The sequence below is a fragment of the Tinamus guttatus genome, unplaced genomic scaffold (assembly GCF_059628265.1).
Source record: "Tinamus guttatus ecotype Peru unplaced genomic scaffold, ASM5962826v1 Tinamus_guttatus_pri_ptg000587l, whole genome shotgun sequence".
Lineage (NCBI taxonomy): Eukaryota > Metazoa > Chordata > Aves > Tinamiformes > Tinamidae > Tinamus > Tinamus guttatus.
In genome coordinates, this window is record NW_028289121.1 from 88,381 (window position 1) to 104,916 (window position 16,536).

Here is a 16,536-nt window from a genome sequence, read left to right on the forward strand (position 1 = left end):
ATGGCGGGGCAAAAAGCAGAAAACACGGGAGTTTATTTTTTTGTGTCATGCTCCATAGGCAGGTTTTAACCTGCTCGCGTCCTGCTTCTATTTTTGCAATGAAAAGTGGATTTTTTCCCTATATTTTTTTCCGGGGCCCTCAGCAGTGCCAGGACTTCTCGCACACCCAGCGCTGCGCGGCCGAGCACCGCTCGTCGCTCCAGACGCCGCTGGGGCTGATGCTGCCGCAATCCCGGCGCTCCGGATCCCGCGTCTTCTTCCACGGGTTCCAGTAGCTGCCGGGAGCAAAAACCAGTTTTGTAAGGACCGATTCCCAGGGGAAAAGGGGCGACTCTTTCCAGATAGAGGAAAGAAAGCGGCAGTTTCCCCTTCGTATTTTCCCTGTTTTTTGCTGGGGTTTGGAGTGTGGCTGGCGCCACAGGGAGAACCTCCACAGGGCCAATTCCAATTATTTTATTTTATTTTATTTTTATTTTATTTTATTTTATTTTATTTTATTTTATTTTTATTTTATTTTATTTTATTTTATTTTATTTTATTTTACTTTCATCTTATTTCATCTTATTTTATTTTATTTTATTTCATTTTATTTTATTTTATTTCATCTTATTTTATTTTACTTTATTTTATTTTACTTTATTTTATTTTACTTTATTTTATTTTACTTTGTTTTATTTTACTTTGTTTTATTTTACTTTATTTTATTATTTTTATCTCCCCGCCTCTCACCTGATGCTCAGGCGCTGCCCGTCAACCCAGAGCCAGGTCCCTTCCTCCCGCCGGTCGCTCAGCCCCAGCCAGTAGGAGCTGCTGTTGTTAATATTGTCTTTTAGGAACTTCTGGAAGCACAAACCAACCCAAAACAAAAGCAAAAAAAAGGAAGAAAAACAAAAAAGCCAAACTAATCCAGCCCCTCCCTGCTGCTCTTGGTGGTTTTTCCCGCTTGTCCCGGGAAAACCAACTCACCTGCTCCTGGTCCGTGTTCACGATGACCAGGTGGGCGCCCTGGTCCATGCAGATCTGCTCGGCCTCCTCCCAGCTCGTGCTCTCCGTGGAGAAGGAGTAGCAGCTCTCCTCGAAGACCTTCCAGCCGGCCGAGCACCTCCGGCTGTCCGGGAGGGCCTTGCAGATCAGCGCTGCGGGCGAAATCCCTCCTGGAATCCCAGCGGAGGGGCCGGGTCCCCTGCTCCACCTCACAACCCATCATGGTCCATCTCACAACCCATCATCCATCACACAACCCATCATCCATCACACAACCCATCATGGTCCATCTCACAACCCATCATCCATCACACAACCCATCATGGTCCATCTCACAGCCCATCATCCACCTCACAATCCATCATGGTCCATCTCACAGCCCATCATCCATCTCACAGCCCATCATCTATCACACAACCCATTATCCATCACACAACCCATCATGGTCCATCTCACGACCCATCGTTCATCACACAGCATACCTTGGTCCATCTCACAAGCCATCTTGGTCCATCTCAAACCCATCTTGGTCCATCTCACAACCCACCAAGGTCCATCTCACGACCCATCATCCATCACACAGCATACCTTGGTCCATCTCACAAGCCATCTTGGTCCATCTCAAACCCATCTTGGTCCATCTCACAACCCATCTGGGCACATGGTCCAACACCTCCCACCCAGAATGCAGCCAATGGCCAAGATGGAGGCAGCCCCATGGCTCTCACTTGTGATGTCCTGGAGCTCCTGGTAGTAGATGTCCATCCTGGTCCTCATGCGGGCTTGTCCCCGTTGCGTCTCGGCCATCTCCTGCAGCACTGGGGAGTGTAGGGAAGCGAGTGAGATGCCTGTACCATCGTCCCCGCTCTCTTCTCCCATCCCTCATCTGGTGTCCTCTGGCCATGCCTCGCCCAATGGCAACGAGCCGATGGTTTTGTGTGGCCCATAGCATTAAATTTTAAATTAAACTATATATTTTTTCTCTCCGTTTATTAAACACTGGGATGGAAGGTGCCCAAGAGGGCCATCGTGTCCCAACCAGCTTCCCGCCCTCCGCCTGGAGCCGGAGCTTCCCACCGCGGAGGTCGGAGCGCAAGAACCTACCGCTCTGGGAGTAGTTGGAGCTCAGCGTCTTCAACTCCCTGGAAAGCTCCGAGTCTGGAGAAGGAAGCGGAGGTCGCGAGGTCGCCCGGATCCGCCGGGCTCTTCCCGCTGAGGTGAGCACTCACATTTCACCACGGCGAGGAGGAAGAGGGCCACCCACATGATGAAGCTCAGCGCCACCAGCACGTAGAGCGTCACCACCGACTTCTCCTGGCAGCCTCTTCCCACGCCAGCTCCAGCCTCCGAGGTGCCTACGGAGAGCAACGTCCGTCAGCGCCGTGGGTATTTTCCTCCTTCCTTCTCCAGGAATGATGGAGATGACACCCGTTGTTTCCCCCAAAGGAGCTAATCGGTTTGATCGATTAGGGCAATCAGTTCGTTGATGATCCGTTGGGAAGATGCTCATGAACATCGTTGCAGAGCAGTCCTAGCAGGATGGGTCTGGGGGAGCTTGGAGATCTCTTTGGTCTTTGTCCTGCCTCATGCTCCACCGTCCCTGCAGAGAAGCTCCAGCCTCACCGTGACCCCCATGTCCATGTGTGGGACCCCCATGTCCACCCCGATGTCCCTGCAAGGAGGAATCGGGGCACCGATGGAACTCGGACTCACCCGCTCTGGTGGGACTCGAAGCCGCCGGTTTCCCCGCTAGGATGTAGACCCCTGGAGAGAAGAAGGGACGTGTCACGGGCCACAGGGCCCGGCGGAGGCCCCCGCGTCCCGCGGAGGCGCTGCCCATCACCTGCGCCTCCCTTGCTCCTCTGGCTTTGCAGGTCCTCCTCAACCTGCAGCCTCCTGCGGTTGCGCTCGGGCTCGGAGAGCGACACATCGTCGTAGTCGTCCTCGTCAGCGAAGCTGTCGGGGGAGTCTGCAGGGGGAAGGGGCCATCTTAGAACCAGGGCCACCGCCCGGGTGTGAGGGGGCTCCTACCCACAGCGCCCAAGGCCTCATCCCCGGCTTGGAGGATCTTCCTGGGGTTTCGCTTCAAGCAGAGCTGGGCTGAAGAGCCCTTGGGCTCTTGGGGAGTCGCCAGCCCCGGTCTTGAGGAGCATCGTCCTCCTCTCCACTCAACGGTCAGGCCACGCAAGACCCAGCACTGCAAGACCCAACACTGCAAGACCATGTGCTGCAAGGCCAAGTGAGTCAAGACCACGCAAGGCAAGACCAAGCCATGCAAGACAAGACCAAGACATGCAAGACCAAGCACTGCAAGACCATGTGCTGCAAGACCAAGCCATGCAAGACCAGGCAAGGCAAGATGAAGCGAGTCAAGACCACGCAATGCAAGACTGTGCAATGACCCTCAACGGCACAAAAAGCTGCCCAATGCTGGCACCTCAAGCTGCAGTTCCCATCAAAAAAAATGCCCGAAAAGGGCAGAGGGGAAAAACAAACAAATGCAGGGGGAAGGTCGGCTGCTGCCAGGTCTCTGAGCATCTTCAGGAGGCCCCTGCGCATCAGGCAGGCGTCAGCAGAGCAAGGATGGGAGCAATGGGGGGAGAAGGGGCTTTTTTTGCTCTTCTGGAGATGCGATTTAGTGACGACGCTGAAAATAACCCCCGGGCGAAGGCACCTCGGGGAGTTCTGCTTTCTGCCATCCGGCGCCCCGGGGCGCGCGGCAGCGCGGCCCAACGGCCCCGAAAGCCAAAGCCGAGGCCTTACCGGGTCGGAAGGAGCCCACCGGGGTCATTTTGCTGCCTACGGAGTAAATCCCTGGAAAGAAAAGAAAGAGGGGAAAAAGATTTAGGAGACTTGGCGCGTTCGTGATCGCTCTTGGCCCCTGCTCGGCGGGTTGGAGGGGGGATCAATCCCGCAGCCGGGCGCATTGGGGGCACCCAAACCCCGCGACGGGAGCGATGCCGGTTCCGTATCGCTCCATGCGCCGAGCCCGGCTCGCGCTCTGACCGCCGGTGCCGACCCAGCGCCCCGCGGCCATTGGGGGCCTTCGGTTGGGCTCGGGGGGTAAAAATAAGGCAGGAACCCCCCGTTTTGGGGGCAGCTTTACCTGGTTGTCGCGCCGGGCGCTTGGGCGGCGGGCACAGCCAGTTGCCGTAGGTCTCCTGGGCGGCCATGCTGCGCCGGCGCGCGGGGCGGCTGCGTCACCGGGGCCGGCCCGGCCCCCGCCATGCGCCCGCTCCCCGGCATCGCGCCTCGGCCAGCGCTCTCGCCCCGGGGTTTCGGTTCCTCCCGCGGCCGCTCAAGAGCATCATGCGAATCGGCGGGGGACGGCGGCCGGAGCCGCCCTGGGTCACCCATCCCGGCTCATCCGACCCTCGCGAGAGGCAGGAGAAAGGGGGAGAAAGGGGAAAACACCCCCATTTTGGCCAAGGGGACCGGGGGGTTTCGCCTCTCGCACGGGGGTTTATCGGTGCCCTAGGAACAAGCGTCAACCATGCGGCAAACCGCAGCGCGCGGAGGGAAGGGAGGAGGCGGCCGATCCGCCGCGCGAGCCCACCCAAAAACAATAATAACCATCATTGTAATGGTTGCTTTATTGTATATAGGGTTGTTGTTCGTACTGCACGAGGCAATGGGGTTTCCACCTTGCTCTTCCCAAACAGCAGCACCACGAGGATGTCCTGGAGGACAAGGAGCTCATAGGGGCTCCTCTACCCGCTCGCTGTTACATCCAATAACTTTAATAACTCATCACACTAATCAGGACCTGTTTTAGGTGCTCCCAAGTGCTCCCTGTTGCTCCCAGTGCTCAAGGAGGTTCCTACCTGCTGAATGCCAAAAAAAATCTCTTTTTTCCAGCCTGAGAAAACCCCTTCGGGCTGTGATCAAACAGCTTTGGAGTGCGTCAGGATGCCCAAGCGCTCGTGGGGCCGGTCCCGAGGCCTCCGGTGGCCCCCAAGGCCGGCCAAGACGGAGCAAGGATGCGTGTCCGACGCTCCCGCGCCGGGATCCCCGGGAAGCACCAGCTGGGGGGGACGCCCAAAGGGCCCCACGGAGCCCGGTCTGGCCTCCAGCTCCAAGCAGGGACGGCTCCACATCCCAAGGGAATTCCCAGCTCCATCCCCATCCCGCTCACCCACCCCTCGCACGGGAGGGCACCAAGCCGCTCCCAGGACAGCGTCAATGAGGACCGGGCGCATGCAGGATAAGCCCTTTTTGCCGGAATTCAACCCCATTTCCCAGCCTCGCTGCTCGGCACCGTGAGACGCTTCCTCTTTCGATGAGTTTCCCCTTTTTGGGTCCCGGCGCCGGACGCTGCGGCCAGCGGGGAAGTGGGGCCGGCGAGGCGGGACGGCACCCGCAGCCGCTCGTCCCCTTTCCTCCCATTTTCCACTCATTTTCCTCCCATTTTCCACTCATTTTCCCCTCATTTTCCTCCCATTTTCCTCTCGTCTCCCCCTCATTTCCCTCCTGTTTTCCTATCCCTCCCTGCACTGAGCCTGGCCTGCGAGACCAAGGCAAGGCTGGGCTGGAAGTCAAGAGGAGACCTAGAACATCTTAACCCCGCAGTGGAGTATTTTATTTTATTTTATTTTATTTTTATTTTATTTCATTTTATTTTATTTTATTTTATTTTTGTCTCATTTTTAGCATTGAACCCCCAATTTGTGGCTCATGGTTGTCCCCGCCGGCACGTCAGCTCCCAGGGGATCCGTGGACCCCAGATCGGGATCCTGGGAACGCTGCCCCCCCCCCCCGTCACCCTCATCCCAGGGGACCCCGGAGCCACCCCCCCACCCAGATCCCTTGGGAATTGGGGACCCCAGCACCCCATCCCGGCGGATCCTGCCCCCCCCCACCCAGATCCCTTGGGAATTGGGGACCCCAGCACCCCATCCCGGCCCCCCCCGCCCTTCCCCATCCCAGGGGATCCCGGTCCCATTGGGCTCCCTGTGACCCCCCCCCCAACCCTGAGGAACCGCCCTCCCCCCCCCACGAGGGCGGCTTCAGCCACTCGACTCCCCATAGGTGCAGAGAGGTGCCAATCATCTGCCCTCAGCCAATGAGAGGCCTTGGGACACGCTTCGAGGCGGGATGAGCAGCCAAGGCTGGGGAGGCGGGGCCCTGCTTGGTTGCCGTGCTCCCATTGGCTGACGGAACTGCCAGTCCATGACAAGCACTGGGTGCGGTCTCCCGTCAATCACATCCAAGCCCCGATCCTATTGGCTTTCTGAGAAAGGGGCGGGGTTTGGTGCCCTCTCCTGTCACACCGCCCGCCACGCCCAAAAAGCCCTTGCATCCGATTGGTTGATAAACCGATCAATCAAATGCAGCGGAGGCTGCGATTCGTCGCTGAGGAGGGCGCTGTCCCGCCTCGCCCCTGGAGGGAGGGCAGCATCTCCTTGAATGCCATAGGCCGAGGGCCGTGCCCATCACGTGCTTCGCGCGCGCCCATTGGCCGGCTTCCCCGTAGGCGGGGCCTCCCGCGGCGGCGGGCGGGGGGCCAGTGCCGATTGGCGGCGGCGCGGCGGTGGGCGGGCGCCGCGCGCGGAGGGCGGCGCGGCCATTGGCGGGGCCGCCCGTCAGTCACGCGGCGGGGCGGGCGGCGGCGGCCGCGGCTCCCCGATGGCGGCGGCGGCGGCGGCTCCCGCCGGGCTCCGGGCGGGGCGGGGCCGCCGGGCCGCGGGCGGCGGGCCCGGGCTGGGGGGCAGCGCGCGGCGGCGGGCGCCATGACGGCGGCGCGCAGGTAGGCGGGGCCGGGCGCCGCCCCGCCCACTGGGGGCGGGGCCTCGGGGGGCGGGGCGGGGGGCAAGTGGGGTGCCCCCCCCCCCCCGGGGCGTGGGGCAATTGGGTGACCCCCCCCGTGGAATATTGGGGCAATTGGGGGCCCCCTCTTGGGACAATGGGGCAATTGGGTGCCCCCCCATGGGATATGGGGGCAATTGGGAGCCCCCGCCCCCGCAATGGGCTATAGGGGACAATTGGGTGCTCCCTCCCTCCATAGGGGTCAATTGGGAGTCCCCCCCATGGGGTAGGGGGGCACTTGGGGTGCCCCCCCCCCCCCCAAGGGCTATAGGGGCAGCTGGAGGGGGCGCCCGTCTCCTCTATGGGGGCAATTCGGGGTGACTCCCCCCCCATAGGGGCATTTGGGGACATCCCCCCCCCCGCTATGGGGGAACAATTGGGGTGACCCCCCCCCCCCCCCATTTTGTGCTATGAGACAATGGGAGTGACCCCCCCCCCCCCCCGGACTATTGGGGCTCCCAGGGTCCCCCCATGTGGGTGCGGGGGGGGGGGCACTGGGCGTCACCCCCCCCCCCGCAGTGGGTCCTGCCCCCCCCATAGCCAATGGGGGGGTAATGTGGGGGGGGGGGCAATGGGGAGAGCTTCAATTTGGGCTAAAAACGGCCTGTTGGGGGTTGCAAATCCAAGCCCCCCCCCCGAGCGGGTGTTGTCCCTCGTTTCCATTTTTTTCCCAAAAAACCTTGGAGCAGTCGGAGACAGGAAAGAAATGGGGAAAAAGGGGGGGGTCTTTTATCCATGTCCCCCCCCCGAGCCCCTGTATCCCCCCCGGTGCCTCCAGGGCCGCGGCAGCCGCCTCCCCCCCCTCCTTTTTCCGGGAAAAATGGTCGGAGCCGCCGGCTCCGCAGCCCCTTTGTGTCCGTTGCCGTCGGAGGGGGGGGTCGCATCCGTGTGTTCCCTCCCCCTCGTGTTTTTCCCTTAAAATCCCTAAAAATCGGTCAAAGCCGTCGATGCTTTTCCCTCCTATCCCGGCCAGGGCTCCGCGGGGCTTCCCGCATCCCGCTCGCTCCAGCCTTTTCCCGCTGCGCCGGGGGCGGCGGCGAGGGATTTCCGAGATCGCTCGGGATTTTTCCCTTCGTTATTCCCATTTTCTTTCCTTTCGCTTCCTGCGATTCCGGTTGTTTTTTCCCGGTTTCCGTCGGGATTCCGGCTCAGCTGCTGGACCATTCCCGCCGGCTGGAATCGAGGTTGCGGAAGCTGCCGGAGAGGGAATTTGGCCCCGCGGGGTTCGCCCGGCCCCGGCTTTTCCCTCTGTCTTGGGAAATCCCAGGCGGAAGGGGAAAAATCCGCCTTTTCCTTTGGAAAAGCCAAACTTCCCCAGCCGCTTCCCGGCGCATCCGCCCAGATCGGGAGGATCCTCCCTGGTCTCCTTCCCTTTTCCGCCTCTTCGTGCATTGACAGGTTGGGCTGCGAATTCCCTTTATTTACGTTTTTCCGGATTTCCCCGCATCCTGCCCGGAAGAGCCCGGGCTTTGCCCCGTTGGCAGGGCCGGATCCGGATCCGTTGGATCCGCGTGCCGCGTTGAGGCCGCCCGGATGCATCCGGATCCCTCCATGAGACGGGATACCCCCGAAGTCCCGATTCCGGCCGCTTTGTGCTGCGGCTCCGACGTCTTTTCCCGTTGCGGCGGATCGGGATTTGCTTTTCCTAATGTTGCCGGTTCACAATGTGCTGGGAATACGGCGCTTCCCCAGCAGCCCCCATCAAATCCGCTTGGAATTGCGCTTTTCCCAGTGGCCTCTGGCGCTCCCAGGAATTTTACGCTGGAAAGAAGAGGGGGGAGCATCCGAAATCCCGCTCCATCCTCAGGAGTCGCCTCTGAGGACCGCTGGGATGCTCCATTCTTCCTTAAAAAAGCCATTCCCGCGTTCCGAGCGTAATTCCGTTAATGAGCAGTCCCGATGCGGCTTCCCTCCCGTTTCCAGGCCGAGGCGTTCCGGTGAAGGATCTCCAGCCTTGGGAAAAGCCCCCGTTTCCCTTTGCAGGTGAGGGCGGCATCCCGGCGTTCCGGCGGCTCCGGCGCCGCGCGGCCCTTCCCGGCCATGGCGAGCCCGGCCGCCAGCCCCGACTCCTCGTCGCACGAGGGCCTCTCCTCCGTGAACTCGGCGCCCGCCTGCTCCCCCGCGTCCGACTCGGAAAACCTCAGCCCGGATGAGCTGGAGCTGCTGGCCAAGCTGGAGGAGCAGAACAGGTGAGCGCCGTGCCCGTTTTCCGGGCTGAAATCCGCTGTTCGGGAAGCTCCGGAGAGCTCGGGAATCTCCGAGAGCTTTGGGCAGCTGTTCCCCATCTCCTGGCTTTTCCACCCCGTTATCCTCATCCCGGGATTGTTGCTTGTTGCCTCCGGTGGCTTCTCCCATGTCCGGGCTCTCCCGCAGGCTCCTGGAAGCCGACTCCAAATCCATGCGCTCCATGAACGGCTCCCGGCGGAACAGCGGCTCCTCGCTGGTCTCCAGCTCCTCGGCCTCGTCCAACCTGAGCCACCTGGAGGAGGACACGTGGATCCTGTGGGGCCGCATCGTCAACGAGTGGGACGAGTGGCGCAAGAAGAAGGAGAAGCTGCTCAAGGTGCCGGCCCCGCGCGCCCTTCCCGCTTCCCGGCGGCGCTTCCAGGGCCATAGAATCCTAGAATCCTAGAACGCTTAGGGTTGGAAGGGACCTCTAGGGATCACCCAGTGCAACCCCTGCACACGCAGGGTCACCCAGAGCACGGGGACAGGGCTGCGTCCAAGCGGGTTGAAGATCTCCAGAGAAGGAGACTCCACAACCTCTCTGGGCAGCCTGTTCCAGGGCTCCGGCACCCTCAATGTTAAGAAATTTTTCCTTAAGTTCCTATGGAATTTTTGGTGAAGTTCCGCGCGCCGCTTCCCGCAGGAGCTCATCCGGAAGGGGATCCCGCACCACTTCCGCGCCATCGTCTGGCAGCTGCTGTGCAGCGCCACGGACATGCCGGTCAAGAACCAGTACTCGGAGCTGCTCAAGATGTCGTCGCCGTGCGAGAAGCTGATCCGCAGGGACATCGCGCGCACCTACCCCGAGCACGAGTTCTTCAAGGGCCAGGACAGCCTGGGCCAGGAGGTCCTCTTCAACGTCATGAAGGTGGGAGGCCGCTCCGGCCTTTTCCCGTTCCGGATGCTCCGGTCGCGCCCGCGGGATGCTCCGATTCCACCCCCACCGGCCCCCAGATTCGCCCTTTTCCCCCCATTAAAGCCACCGAATTCCAACCAGAGCGGCCAAAACGAAGCCCCAAACCACCATTTTCCACCCAAAACAGTGGCTTTTTTTCCACACCGGTGCTCAAACCTCCCGTTTTTCTCCAGCCTTGCACCTTGGAAGGGTGTCCAAACCCCGTAGTTTTCCAGAGCCCACAACGGTCCATCCGGACCAGGCTTTTCCCACTGGGATTTCTCCCATTGGGAAGAAGGGGCTAATTGAGCGCAAGGTTTTCCAGTTGGGATGAAAACCGGGAGTGAATCAGGCTCAGGGGAAGGCTGTTGACCTTGAAAATAGGATAAAATGAAATAAAATAAGATAAAATAAGGTGAAATAAGATGAAAGTAAAGTAAAATAAAATAAAATAAGATAAAATAAAAAATTAAAATAAGATAAATAAAATAAAATAAAATAAAATAAAATAAAATAAAATAAAATAAAATAAAATAAAATAAAATAAAATAGAATAAAATAAAGCAAAGCCGTGGAGCACCCGGCAGTCCCTGGCTCCCGCTCATCCGCCCTCCTCTTCCCTTTCAGGCCTATTCCCTCGTGGACCGGGAGGTCGGATACTGCCAGGGCAGCGCCTTCATCGTGGGCCTGCTGCTCATGCAGGTGGGTCCCGGGCTGCTTCCCGGCTCCTTTCCCGGCTGGAGAAAAGCCGGGATGCTGCCGGGGGGCGGCTGGGCCGCGCTCTTGCCGGAGGGTGTCCCAGCGCTTCCCGGTGGCGCAGATGCCGGAGGAGGAGGCGTTCTGCGTCTTCGTGCGGCTCATGCAGGAATACCGCCTGCGGGAGCTCTTCAAGCCCAGCATGGCCGAGCTGGGGCTCTGCATCTACCAGTTCGAGTACCTGCTCCAGGTGGGCGCCGCTCCGGGGCGGATCCGCCGGGAGGGCGGGAGGAAGCGCCGGGAGGAGGGATCCGCTCCAGCTGCCTCTTTCCCGCTGCTTTTTGTCCCGTTTGCAGGAGCAGCTGCCGGAGCTGAACATCCACTTCCGCTCGCAGAGCTTCCTCACCTCCATGTACGCGTCGTCCTGGTTCCTCACGCTCTTCCTCACCACCTTCCCCTTGCCGGTGGCCACGCGGGTCTTCGACATCTTCATGTACGAGGTACCGGGGGCCGCGGTGACGCCGGGGCGGCACGGAGCCACATCCCGCTGGAGAGAACACGGGGCGTTTGGTCTTGGAGCGGCGCCGGATGGACGGGATGCTCCGCGCGGGAGCAACCCGAGCCGGCCCCTTCGCGCTTCCTTGCAGGGGCTGGAGATCGTCTTCCGCGTGGGAATGGCCCTGCTGCAGGTCAACCAGGCCGAGCTCATCCAGCTGGACATGGAGGGCATGTCCCAGGTGGGAGGCCGGGAGCCTGGAGCGCACGCGGCCACGATCCGCCCCGTGGCCATGAGCCATCCCATGGCCATGATCCACCCCGTGGTCATGATTCATCCCATGGTCACCATCCACCCCATGGTCATGATTCATCCCATGGCCACGATCAACCCTGTGGTCACCATCTGCCCCATGGTCCACCCCGTGGCCACGATCCACCCCGTGACCACAATCCACCCCATGGTCTTGATCCACCCCATGGCCATGATCCACCCCGTGGTCATGATCCACCCTATGGCCACGATCCACTCCATGATCACGATCCACCCCATGTCTTGATCCACCCCGTGGTCATGATCCACCCCATGGCCATGATCCACCCCGTGGCCCCGATCCACCCCCTTGGCCACGGTCCCGCCTGAGCCCTCGCCGTCGCTCCCGCAGTTCTTCCAGAAGGTCATTCCCCACCAGTTCGACAGCTGCCCGGACAAGCTCATCCTCAAGGCCTACCAGGTCAAGTACAACCCCAAGAAGATGAAGCGGTGAGTGGTTCCCCCTGCTCCCCGCGCGCCGCCGTGCCGGGAAGCGGCCTCATCCGCGTGTCCCTCCTTCCCGCCGGCCGCAGCCTGGAGAAGGAATACGCCGCCATCAAGAACAAGGAGATGGAGGAGCAGATCGAGATCAAGGTGAGCGCTTTCTCCTCCGGGGCCGGCGCCTCCGACGCCGCTTCCCGGCTCATCCCATCGCGATTCTCCCTCGCAGCGGCTCCGCACCGAGAACCGCCTGCTCAAGCAGCGCATCGAGACGCTGGAGAAGGTGAGAGCTCCGGCGCCCTGGGAATGTCCCCCTTCCAAGCCACCTCTCGGCCCCGAGGGGACAGCGCGGCCGAGCCCGCTTGCCAAAGGGCCAGCGCAGCAGGATTTGCTTTTTTGGGGGGTTTCTGCTTGTTTCCACCGCGTTGGTTTCCTTGCACCCGGGGATGCCCCTTGCGCCCGGGCGTTTCTGCGCCGTGGCCGAAACAGCCTCCGCTTCCCGATCCTTGGCCCCGGGAACGGCTCCGAGGGAAGCGGCAGCTCCGGGCCGGGCGCTCTCGGGCTCTTCTCTCCGCCTGGGCTTCGCTCTCTTCTTTTGCTTCTAGCCGTAGCGGGGAGCCGCTCTGTGACCGGCGCGGTGCCTTGTCGTTCTCTCTCTCTTTCCTCCCTCCGTCTTTCCTTCCGCGGGGGCTCTCCCGTAGGAAAGCGCTGCCTTGGCAGACAGGCTCATCCAGGTACCGTAACGCCGTTCTCTCCCGCCCGCTTCGCCCTTCCGCTCGGCTCCAGCCCGGAAAATCCGCCGTCGCTTTCCCGCCACGCTCCGTCCTTCCGCTCTCCCGCGCGGGCCGCGCGCGGCGCCCGGCGCTGACGGCACCGCTGTCCCCTCTCGGTGCCAGGGCCAGGTGACGCGGGCGCAGGAGGCCGAGGAGAACTACATCATCAAGCGGGAGCTGGCGGTGGTGAAGCAGCAGTGCAGCTCGGCCACGGAGAACCTGCAGCGCGCGCAGAGCACCATCCGCGAGCTGCAGGACCAGCAGGTTCGTGGGCCGCCGGCACGAGCGCGTCGGGCCTCAGCAGCGCCCGTGACGCCCGCCCGCCCCCAGGGCAACCCGCGCTTCACCGAGGAGTTCGTCACCCACCTGGAGACGGAGCTGGAGCAGTCGCGGCTGCGCGAGGCCGAGACCCTCAGCGCCCTCAAGGAGATGCAGGACAAAGTGCTGGACATGGAGAAGGTACCGGGGGCTCCTCTGAGAGTTGAGGCTCTTGTTTTGGGGGGGTCTTTTGTCCTGGCGGCCTCCGTTTTGGGGGCCTTTTGTCCATGGCCTCATTTTTGAGCACCTGGTGCCTTGGAGATCTCCATGGGGAACCTCCTGCCAAGGAGCATCAGCCGCTTGGAGATGTCCCATCCCAGTGTGTCACGAGTGCTGGCATCTTGAGGGGACCTCCAGCTGGGGTGTCCCACAGGCCTTGCTGTCCCCAGGGTGTCCCTTGTGGCAGGGGACACGTGTTGGCATCTCGGGGGGACCTCCAGCTGGGGTGTCCCGCAGGCTTTGCTGTCCCCAGGGTGTCCCTTGTGGCAGGGGACACGTGTTGGCATCCCCAGGGTCTCCACCTGGGGCCTTGCGCGTTGCCTCGGGTGTCTCTGGGCTTTCTGGCCCCGCGGTGCCACCAAAGCGGTGGCCCCCGGGGACGCTGCGTGTCCCCGCAGCGGAGCAGCCTCCTCCCGGACGAGCACAACGTGGCGCGGCTGCAGGAGGAGCTCAAGGCGCTCAAGGTGCGCGAGGCCGAGGCCGTCAAGTCGCTCAAGGAGCTGCAGCAGCAGGTCAAGGACCTCAACGACACGTGGCAGGTAACGCCGGGCTCCCCGGGAGCCGCCGCCGCGGCCGCCGAGGGGACCCGGACGCCTGGGCCCTGTCCCCGCCGTAGGCGCAGCTGGCGCGCGCCGGCGGCCGCTGGAAGGAGTCCCCGCGCAAGAACAACGTCAACGAGCTGCAGGACGAGCTGATGGCGGCGCGGCTGCGCGAGACGCAGGCGCAGGCCGAGCTGCGCGAGCTGCGCCAGCGCGTCGTGGAGCTGGAGACCCAGGTGAGGGGCGCCCCGCGCGCCGGGCCGCGCCGGTGGGCCCGCGGCCGCCTCAGCCGTGTCCCCCGCGCCGCCAGGAGCAGATCCACAGCAACCTGCTGAACCGCACGGCGCAGGAGTGCGCGGGGCTGCAGGAGAAGCTGCACTACGTCACGGCGCAGAACAAGGGGCTGCAGACGCAGCTCAGCGAGACCAAGCGCAAGCACGCCGAGTCCGAGTGCAAGGTGCCGCCCGCGTCCCCACGGCCGCCCAGCCGCGGCAGGACGTGGTGGCCCTGGTGTCCCCCATGGGCGAAGCCATGTCCCCTCTGCCCAGGGCCTTCCCAGTGGGGTCTCTGCACCCCTTCCATGGTGGCCTCGTGTCCCCTGTCTTGGGGTCTCGGTGTCCCCTCTCATGGGGCCCCAATGTCCCCTCTCATGGGGTCCCAATGTCCTCTGTCATGAGGCCCCAATGTCCCTTCTAATGGGGTCACAGGGTCCCCGCTCTTGGGATCCCAGTGTCCCCTCTCATGGAGCCCTCCAGTGGGGTCCCCACATGCCACCCCAGGATGAGCCGATGTCCCCTCAGAGGGGATCCCCGCGGTCCCCGACACCCTCCCCTCTGCGCAGGGAGACCCAGGGAGCGTCAGGGTTGGGGTGGGTGCCAGGGCGCGACGCCCGGGGTCCCCTGACGGTGCCTGCGTGGCCCCTGACGGTGCCCAGGTGGCCCCAACGGTGCCTGGGTGGCCCCTGACGGTGTCCCCGGTGGCCCTGACGGTGTCCCCGGGTGGCCCCTCACGGTGTCCCCGGTGGCCCTCACGGTGTCCCCGCCGCCCCGCAGAGCAAGGAGGAGGTGATGGCCGTGCGGCTGCGCGAGGCCGACAGCATGGCTGCCGTGGCCGAGATGCGGCAGCGCATCGCCGAGCTGGAGATCCAGGTGAGCACGAGGACGTGGGACGTGGGGACAGGGACATGGGGACACGGGGGACACGGGGGACACGGGGCCAGGGCGCGCGGGCCGGCCGCCGCGGCTCTCACGCTGGCCCCGCAGCGCGAGGAGGGCATGATCCAGGGCCAGCTCAACAACTCGGACGCGTCGCAGTACATCCGCGAGCTCAAGGACCACATCGACGAGCTCAAGGCCGAGGTAGGGCCCTCCCAGCACCCATGGGTGCCCGCGGGCTCCCTGCGGCACCCGTAGTTGCCTTTGAGCACCCACAGATCCCTCTGAGCTCCTGTGGGCGCCCACGGGTGCTCTGGGACACCCATGAGCATCTCCCAGCACCCCTGGGTGCCCACAGATACCCATGGGCACCCTAGGGCTGCTCCGGACACCCCTGGGGACACACAGGACACTTTTGGGGACACAGTGGGAGCAGTGCCCAGGGTCCCTAAGCCCTGGCAGAGCCGGTCCCCGCTGTCCCCAAAGGGGACCGTGCGGCGGGTGGGCACCATCAGCAGCGGTTCCTCCTGCCAGGTTGTCCCCATGGCCCATCCTGTGTCCCCACATCCCTGTCCCCATGTCCCCCTTGTCTGCATGTTGTCCCATGTCCCTGTCCCTTACCCCCGGCTCCTGCCCCTCATCTGTGCCATGTCCCCTGCCCACCATCCTACATCCCTGTCCCACATGCCCTGTGTCCCACCACCCATCCCGTGTCCCCGTCACTGCAATGTCACCCCCTGATCCCCACGTCCCTCTCCCATGCCCGATACGGCCCGTGCTCCTGGCCCTCTCCCCTACCCCCGTCTCCCCGTCCCCGCGCTGCCCCTCGTCCCCGCGCGTGTCCCCGCAGATCCGGCTGCTCAAGGGCCCCAAGGCCTTCGGGGAGGCCCTGGGCTTCGACAGCATCCACATCGTGCGGCACTTGGCGGACGAGGACTCGCTGGCGTCGTCGGACGAGGAGCTGGCGCCGGCGCCGTTCGCGCTGCCGCCCCGCGCGTTCCTGCGCCCGGCCGCGCGCGCCAAGGAGAGCTCGGGCAGCACGGACAGCGAGGCCGAGGAGCCCCGCGCGCCCGCCGCGCGCTGAGGCCGCGGGGACGCGCCACGGGCAGCCCCGCGACCGCCACGGGGCCGACGCGCGCGGGGATGGCAGCGGCGATGGCCAACGCTGAGGTTGACCGTGATGGCCAATGTTGGGGTTGACCGTGGTGGCCAACGCTGAGGTTGACTGTGATGGCCAATGTTGGGGTTGACCGTGATGGCCAACATGGAGGTTGACTGTGATGGCCAACGCTGAGGTTGACCATGGTGGCCAACACTGAGGTTGACTGTGATGGCCAATGTTGGGGTTGACTGTGATGGCCAACACCGAGGCTGACCGTGATGGCCAATGTTGGGGTTGACCTCCTGGCCCAACGGTGAGGACTACGCACTGCAGCGCTGAGGTTGACTGCATGGTCTGACACTGAGGTTGACCCCCACCATGCTCCAGTGCTGGGGTTGAACCCGTTAGGACCTGTCCTCTTCCTGGGGCTGACCCTGGACCAGCCGCTGCGGAGCATTGGCCGGCGCTGGACCCGCAGACCAGCTGGGGTTGACCCCACGCTCCAACATTGGTGGCCAACCCTGGGCCTTGGCCATGGTTGAACCGAATCCCCAATATCAGTGTTGAACCCAAGCG

General features: G+C 62.8%; 2 protein-coding genes across 2 annotated transcripts; one reads left to right on the forward strand and one right to left on the reverse strand.

Moving 5' to 3' along the window:
* Positions 1 to 139: 139 nt before the first annotated feature.
* LOC104573715 (C-type lectin domain family 17, member A) lies at positions 140 to 4,157 on the reverse strand. The gene is made up of 10 exons (XM_088534684.1): positions 4,091 to 4,157; positions 3,748 to 3,798; positions 2,828 to 2,953; positions 2,698 to 2,748; positions 2,214 to 2,339; positions 2,089 to 2,142; positions 1,713 to 1,802; positions 967 to 1,136; positions 730 to 839; positions 140 to 275 (listed from the first exon to the last, which is right to left on the reverse strand). Exons 1-10 carry the CDS (start codon positions 4,155 to 4,157, stop codon positions 140 to 142), a joined length of 981 nt encoding a protein of 326 aa, XP_088390810.1.
* A 2,529-nt stretch (positions 4,158 to 6,686) lies between these two features.
* On the forward strand, positions 6,687 to 15,942 carry LOC104564892 (EVI5-like protein). Its single transcript, XM_088534685.1, has 20 exons — positions 6,687 to 6,730; positions 8,773 to 8,978; positions 9,163 to 9,352; positions 9,659 to 9,883; positions 10,538 to 10,612; positions 10,731 to 10,856; positions 10,963 to 11,106; positions 11,254 to 11,343; positions 11,767 to 11,864; positions 11,948 to 12,008; positions 12,085 to 12,138; positions 12,557 to 12,589; positions 12,752 to 12,892; positions 12,959 to 13,087; positions 13,564 to 13,704; positions 13,782 to 13,940; positions 14,015 to 14,161; positions 14,757 to 14,852; positions 14,967 to 15,062; positions 15,709 to 15,942. The coding sequence occupies exons 2-20, from the start codon at positions 8,830 to 8,832 to the stop codon at positions 15,940 to 15,942; spliced, it is 2,388 nt and encodes a 795-aa protein (XP_088390811.1). The 5' UTR covers positions 6,687 to 6,730; positions 8,773 to 8,829.
* The last annotated feature ends 594 nt before the right edge of the window (positions 15,943 to 16,536 follow it).